Genomic DNA, 8,099 nt, shown 5'->3' on the forward strand with positions numbered 1-8,099 from the left:
TGTCTTCCACAGTGACTGTACCAGTGTGCATTCCCTCCACCAGTGCACAAGAGTTCCTATTTCTCCACATCCTTGCCAACACTTGTTTCTTATGTTTTTGATTTTAGCCATTCTGGCAATGTGTGAGGTGATATCTTATTGTGATTTTTATATGCATTTCCCTGAGGATGAATGATGTTGAGCATCTTTTTATGTGTCTTTGGCCATCTGTTATGTCTTCTTTGGAGAAATATCTGTTCAAATATTTTGCCCATTTTTAATGGGATTATTTGTTTTTAGTTCTGAAGATTTTAAGATTAAAAGCATAACGAGTTTTTGTGATTAAAAGGATGGGAAGGCAACTCCAGGCAATGTAATATGTTGTGATGATTCTGTGATGGAAGATATTATCTCCAGTTTAGAGCTGGCGCTGGAAAGTTAAGTAACTGGCCTAAAATTACCTAATTGGTAAATTGAGAGGAGGCATTTGAACCAAGGCCTCTCTAATTAAAACCCATGCTCTTTTTACAATACTGTAATCCCTTTTAAGGGACTTTTGGAGTAATTAACAATTTTTCCAGGGGGAAAAATCTTTTTTAAGGTCTTCCGAAAGTGAAAGATAGCAGGCTTTTTTTTAGTTATATCTTCCAATGGTTAGCAGCTTTTGCTGTCAAAAAAATTCTTCCCTAGGTCTAACTTAAATTTGTATAGTAGTTTAGGCTAGTTTCCTCTTTTTTTCCTTTCTAGAAATAGGGAACATGTGGACACCATCCTGTTCTAATCTTTAGAGATCAGGGGCCAATTATTTAGGAATAAAGAAATCTGATCCGTAATAGAGTTTTTGTCATTAACTTTAGCTATGTTGCTATGGGCACGTCTCTTATACCTTTCTGCTCTAGTTTCTAACAAAGCAAAACTAATGCCTGATGTACCCTGGAGAATTTTTTTAGCACAACCTAAGTTAATGTGTAAAAACATTTATTTAGAAAGGTGCTTTGCAAATTAAGCATACTATTATTTATGTGGCTCTTAGAAAATTAGTGCTCATTATAATATGAGACAGTAAAGACAAATATGTATTATGTACTTCTGCTTCCCATCTGTTTTCTATGACAAACAATGCTAATCAGTTACGACACTTTTTTGTGAGTTTTGACTTGATCACTGCCAATTAATCAGAATTAGCTTGGAAATTGAAATCTATGTGCCATCCATAAATAGTGCTGTAAAATAGCTAGTTGCCCCCCCTTGAGGGGTTCTGCTCTCTGGCATAGTGTCTGGTTCATAAAAAGATACTCAGTGTGTATGTTCATTGACTGAAGAATATATATATGACTGACAGTGGTTACTTTTTCTTCATAACTCTTTATTTGATTTCGTTCAGATTATACTCTGAACTCTTAAGTCCTCTATGTTTTTCTTTATAAGACCCAGAGTTGGACACTGCATATGAAAACCTTTTAATTAATGAATTTGGGATTTGGGATTTTGAGGTTTAAATACTTCCTGCTAAGTTCCCTCACCCTGCTTTGGTCTTCTTACCGTTTTAAAATGAGAAGTCTGTGTCTTTGTCCTTAATTAAAAAGGAGATTCGGGGGTACCTGGGTGGTTTAGTTGGTTAAGGATCTAACACCATCTCAACTCAGGTCTTGACCTTAGGGTTGTGAGTTCAAGACCAGTGTTGGGCTCCACCTACTTAAAATTAATTAGTTTATTTATTTATTTTAAACAAGATTCAGAAAGTATTGAGAAGAATCGAGAAAAAAAAGTACCCAAATCGTTTTAAGCAAATCTTAAAACCTTGTTTTATCGTGTATATTTGGAGGATAAGAACTTTAGTTTCTAAGTCTTAGAACACAGGGGAAGTGATTAGTCCAGCAGAGTGCATAATAGATCAGAGCTGCACTAAGAGTGGGAAATCAAAGCATAGATCATCCTTGATCCTTTGTATTTGACTGAATCATGTTTTAAAGCAATGATTCACACATAACAATGAAACTACATTTTAAAGATCAGATTCAGGAGTATGTGTAATATTTCCCCATGTTTTACTTATTAAAACACTTGATTCCCACCTAAAATTACAAGTAGAAGATAATCATTATTTCTCAGAATAAGATGCTCTCTCATTTTTCAGAGCCTGCCAAAATTTTATTTTATAACTTATTTCCATTTTACTCTTGGGGGTAGATGATTAATTGGCTGGTTCTAAAAGGCATCTTTTGGGTCACAGGCCTGAAAGGCAAAGTAGGTAAGTAATGATTTGATCCCCTAGTTTGCTTAATTAAATCACTAAGAGCTTAAAAATGAAATCATCCCTATAGAATACTTAGTCAACTGTAATAAAAAAATTTAATCACAACTGCTACCTTTTGAAATTCTTTAGGCATCCCATTATTCTGCCTTTAAGGACTCTTCTGCATTGCTGATTCATAATCTAGGTTGGTGTGGCATTTTCTTGGTGTCTTTTTTCCCTAATGTGAAATTTCCCCTTATTTCTAACCATGTTTCTCTTTTTATCTTAATGTGATCTTTTTTTCCGAGATGCAATATTTATCTATATTTTTGCCTTCATCTTCTATTTGGTAAACTTATATCCCTGACCTACATCAGAGAAGAAAATGTTAACCCTTAAATTAACTGACCAGTTTACTGGCTATTGCTAAATAAGTAGCACACAGTTCTTTGCGTTGACACTTAATACATTGATGAACATTCCACTTTCCAGTTAAATGCCACCTTAATACTTGTGTGATCCAGACTATATATTTCTCAGTATATTAATGATTATAAGCCTAAAACCTAAAACCTTGCTAAAATTAAGAGGTTACTTTTATTATATCTCTTTAATTTACCAGGTCTGTCAATCCATAAAAGAAGACAATTAGATCAGTTTGACCAGATTTGTACTTCCAGTCTTCATGTTGATTATTACTCTGTAGGCAGCTGCCCAGGAATTTTGTGATGATTTTTCTCCGTTATTTTCTTAGGTGTAGAAGTAGATTTTGAAAGTTTTGATTTACATCCCTTTTCTTTATTTTCTTTTGAAATGACACCAAATTGGCCCTTTGTTTTCATCGTCAGCCCCTTCCATTCCCTAAGTGAAAAGTGGTAATTCAGTCACCTCATTCAATAGAGTCATTTCTGCCAGTTGATTTCTCTTCCTGGGAAATGAAAGTCTGCAGGGCCAGCTCATGTGCACTGTAGGTTAATCCTTTCATATGAATTCTTCTCTTCTTCCTTTAGCTCCTTACCCTTATGGCTGCTGTTGGGCTTTCTCTTTACTTAGTTTACTTTTTTTAATTGTTGGAGGTAAAGTTAATAAGGAGCTCTTTTCATGCAGTCTATCAGCTATTATCCACATTCCTTTCCCTTTTAATAAAGGGATGACATGTTTTCTTATCTTTCTATGTTTTTTTTTCATTTTTCTTTGTAGACATTTTCAGATGTCAGTACAGTGGAAAGTATGCTGTTTTAAAAATTAAGGACCTGTGTTCCAGCCTTAGTTTGTTGCTGGTTATGTAACCTTAGGCGAGTCACTTGGCTTCTCCATGCTTCCATTTCAGTCTCTTTAAAAAGTCCTTCTCTACTCATGTTCTGAATTTCTAAATGTGTGCCTCACATTGCCACTATTTCCTTGTGCTCAGTTTGTGCCCTGGCCTTCACTGGTTTCTCAAATGGCTTACCACCAGAGTTGCCTCTCATATTTACATATATATTGCACTAGAGATTTATTAAGAAGTTTTAGAGTAGGAAATGCTCAGTATTCTAAACTTTTTCCATTTTAGAAAAATAATATGGTTATCTTAATATATATTTCATAACACCAGAATCACACTAATTTTAATATTTCTGCCACAAACGGTATGACTATGCCATAAAATGGCATATATAAGACTATAAGCAGCCTCTCATCTTTTCAGGTTATATTTACCACTGAATGAATTTGGGCCCTAAACTTAAAAAAAAAAAAAAAGAAAGAAAGAAAGAAAGAAAACAAAACAAAACCAAAGCTTTGTTTTCTGAACTGCTTTGATTTTGGACTTGAGGATTATGGGCAATGAACATATATATATGTTTTTTGTTTTTTTTTTTTACTGCACCTGGATCTTTTTTCTTAGAACTTCCCAGATAGCCTTTCTGATTTAAATTTCTGAGCATATTGAAAAATTTGAGTTCTAGTAATTCACTTTCCTGATTTCCTCACTTTTTCTAGGAATCCAGAACCAGTTTTTGATTGCTTTCATCCAATGTTGTTTTTGCCTATAGATAGATCCTCTTCTAACTTTACCCAGTTTGAAAGAATGAGAACTGCAGTGCCTTCCTAAGAAACCCTGGAATGTTTTAGACAAGCCAGTTTTCCTTAGTGCAGTTTACCTAAGGAATCCCAATCCCAATTCAAGCCTGCCTTAAAGCCAGGTCACAAGACACTGAATTAATTAGCCTTCAGTTTGGAATTTGCTGACCCCCACTCCCCTTTTTTTGGCCAGTTATAACTTTGCTGCTATATTCAGATAATGCCACAAGGTGGTGCCCAAATAGCAGTGAATTTCTCTTTCTCACATTTCCAAGTGCCAGTCAACTTCCTGACCCAAGTTCTTTGCCTTTAAGTCAGTCAAATATTTAGTAAAGGAATTTTGTAAGGGATTCTGCTGATTTGGAAAGATATATCAACATAGCAAGTGTTAACTCTAAACCCACCTTGATTTCCCTGGTTTCATGACTTACAAAATCTTTTACAGACATCATCTGAAATAATAATAATAGTCCTTGAGAGGAAGCACTTAAGCTTATCATGTATGTTTTATGGTGAAAAGGTAAAATGACTAGCCATAAAATTAGGGCTAATATTTTGGCACCCATGATCATGTATGGTCTCTATTATCTCAAGTCTTGGTGAAAGTATTAAATGGAAACCAAGCTTCTCTTAAAAATTCAAGATGGATTGCCCAGATTTGTGCTTTTTATTTTGTTTTGTTTTCAGAAATAGTTCTTTGTTTCCCTTCATTATAGGTGGTCGTTTTCCCATGTTGGAATTCTATTTTCCAGATTTGTGGCTTCTGAAAGTGCTCTGAAAATACTGAAATTTGATTTGCCTCTGAAATATTTTTTCTCTGAGACTGTACTAGGGAGATATGACTAAAGCCCAGTGGCTACCATTTCCATTTGAGCAAGAAGGCAGAAGAATATTGAAACATATTCTCCATTCTTATTGAAGTATTTTGAAAGATCAGTGAAGTGGGAATAAAAGGCAAATTATATTAAACCACTAACACAGTTGAAAAATAGAATTAAATACATTATCAGCAAGACTAGATTCTAGGTCCTCCTAGATTCTGACTTACTCCATATACTTCTCTTTCTTTTTAAGTAAGCTTCATACTCAAGTGTGGAGCCCAATGTTGGGCTAGAACTCACAACACTGAGATCTCAAGACCTGAGCTGAGATCAGGAGTCGGACACTTGGCCCACTGAACCAGGTGCTCCACTTTATATTTTTTATTTCTGTTAGCCCCAGATCTTTCACTTTATTATAAAGTACTAGTAACATCGTTTCCACTTACAAAGTGCTTGGCAAGTTAAAGATATTGACTCTTGGAATCAGGAAGGAGAAGACCAGGAAATCCTCCTGTCTCATGATTGAAGTTTGCTTATAATTTGGATTAAAGGAAAGTCACTGGTTACATTAAGTGTACTACCACTTTTTTTTTGTATATTTTTTAATTGGAGTTCAATTCACCACCACCTTTAATACTGTCCTTACTTACAGAGAGAAAACGACTGGAAGCCAAGCAACGCGAAGATATCTGGGAAGGCAGAGATCAGTCGGCGGTTTGAATATCACTCAACAAAAGGGATAGTTCTATGAATTCAGAAAATATTTCCATAGTCTTCAGTTGGAGGATCCTTCTAGAGTTCTGTGTACATGCAGAAGTGCATGTTAAAGAAAGAGAGAAAACCATCAAGATGAGCACCGACTGGGTATAGAAAGGTGGACTCCTGTCTATCTTCTCTTCTAACTGCAGTTCTTTGGAACTGCCTTACTGTGTTGGGCATAGAAGGGAGCCATCAGCTAGGAAGCTGACTTGTGACAGCTTGGATATGACTTCCAGGAGTCCTCTGAGTGTGGCAAGTCCCATTGTTAGCATGGCTCACACGTCTAAGATGTCTGAAGAAGTTAGAAAACAGAGGATTCAAACCTGCGATGTTGGGAGATTTAAGCCCCGCAAAGTTGGGGTGTTCCTTCCGGCCTCACAAAACTGAGGGGGGGATGGAGGAAGCAGTTAGTGCAGAGAGATGCAACAGTGTCTGAAGTACTTGGTCCTCACAGAATCTACACTGTCACATCCTGAACTCCAGGGCTGGAGAGCTGTAGCAGATGTAGGTGTTTGGACTCCAGAGTTTTTACTGAGCCGAGAGCCTGGGGTTGCTCCAGCTGCACAGCAGCCAGGGGCCTGCCAGCCTCATTCCTCATGGAAAGCCAGCCTTGGGAGCTGGTTCCAGTTGAAACAGTACTGTCATGTGAGAGGGAGACATTAAAGCTCATTTTATGGCACGTACCACTCTGCTATTTATCAGTTTTGTCATTCCCACAAAAAAAATTGGAGAACAGCTCTCCTCATGTCTTCTTCCCTGTAGTGCTATGTGTGGGCTCAGTGGGTTTGTTGGCTTTATTGAGCCCCACTGGGTAGAGTGCTAGTCATTTCTCTGCCCCAGAATATCCGACAAAAATGTATCCCTTGGGATTGGTATGTGTAGCTCCCTCCCCTTCTTGCCTTGCCTGTATACCCCAACCCCAGTTTCTTGCCTTCTCCCATATCTGTCAAACCTGACATTCTGCAGAAGGCATCCGGCACTCAGCATGTTCTTGGTATCGTCTTCCTAGCCCATGCCAGAGGCGCTTGGCAAGCAACACCAAACCATCCATTACAGTGAAGAGTTGCCAGAATAAAACAAACATCTCTGGGCAGTGAGAAATTTCCTAAAGGACACTGGCAACTCTGAGCCATCCAACCATCTCATACTTGCATTCTCATTGTCTTTGGAAAAAAGTTTTACACTGTAGAAATGGTAGTGCTAGACCTTAAGAGGCTGCGGTAGCAAAATAATAGTGTCCCATTGTGCTTTCACTGAGGGCAATAGCCTCATATTTGTATGATTTAGTGCCCATGACAGAGATGGAATATTAGCACTGCCTAGAACACGGTGAAGTGGGGACTCTGTTCCAATGTTCCTCAGATGACACTGGCCTTGGGTCTTGGTGCGATCCAACTGTCCCTACTGCTCTTCTGATCTTGGAGCTTTCTTGTAGTTCCTCAGCATTGTTTTTCTCATTCTTGGTCAATTCTGGAACTGCACCTTGTTCCTATCTAGTCCTTCCTTTTCAAGTTTGGAGGATTAAATAAATCCTTCTCTTGACCCTCTTAGTACTACCCAGACCAGTGCATATCACTTTGGCTTGTAGCTGCAGGACTTGTGCTCTTCACAGAGCAGAACTCTAAGATAGGCAGATCTGTTTGAATAATATGGCTGCAATGGAAAGGAGAGGTAGGGAGTTGTAGCCAGGCTTCAAACTGAATGGTCTATTTCAGAGGGATACCTTTGCTCTGTTTTGATTTTTCAAGGCTAGGAGTGACCTTGGGCAATAAAAAAGATAACTCTTCCTATCACTTATCCTTGAGATGCTTCCCCTTTCTGATACCATTGTGGCTTTTCAGGGCATTGTTTTTTTTGTTTTGTTTTTTAAAGATTTTATTTATTCATGAGAGACACACAGAGAGAGAGAGAGAGAGGGGCAGAGACACAGGCAGAGGGAGAAGCAGGCTCGCATACAGGGACCTGACGTGGGACTCAATCCCGGGTCTCCAGGATCAGGCCCTGGGCTGAAGGCAGCCCTAAACCTTTGAGCCACCTGGGCTGCCCCCAGGGCATTGTTAATAGAGCCACGTTTATTACCCAGTTTTCTTGTATTACTCTTAACTTCAATAAGGTACTATTCTTACTCTAGTGCAGTATGTATTAGGTGGCTAATAGCATATGCTTTTTTTCAGCTAATGGTCAACTACTTCTAACTTTCAGATTTATTCTTACAATTGGACCCAGAAAAGGGATTTATATTT

The 8,099-nt window shown here is 37.9% G+C and overlaps 1 protein-coding gene across 2 annotated transcripts in view; it reads left to right on the top strand.

Annotated features, from left to right (window-relative positions):
• The window catches only part of R3HCC1L (R3H domain and coiled-coil containing 1 like), an 85,868-nt gene extending 79,331 nt beyond the window's left edge, over positions 1–6,537 (top strand). For both annotated transcript variants that reach the window (XM_055299820.1, XM_055299819.1), the window contains exon 7: positions 5,750–6,537. In XM_055299820.1, the coding sequence (XP_055155795.1) occupies positions 5,750–5,817 (68 nt within the window). In that variant the 3' untranslated portion in view covers positions 5,818–6,537. The remainder of the gene's footprint in view (positions 1–5,749) is intronic.
• Positions 6,538–8,099: the final 1,562 nt, after the last annotated feature.

The sequence above is a fragment of the Nyctereutes procyonoides genome, unplaced genomic scaffold (assembly GCF_905146905.1).
Source record: "Nyctereutes procyonoides isolate TBG_1078 unplaced genomic scaffold, NYPRO_anot_genome, whole genome shotgun sequence".
Taxonomy (NCBI): Eukaryota; Metazoa; Chordata; class Mammalia; order Carnivora; family Canidae; genus Nyctereutes; species Nyctereutes procyonoides.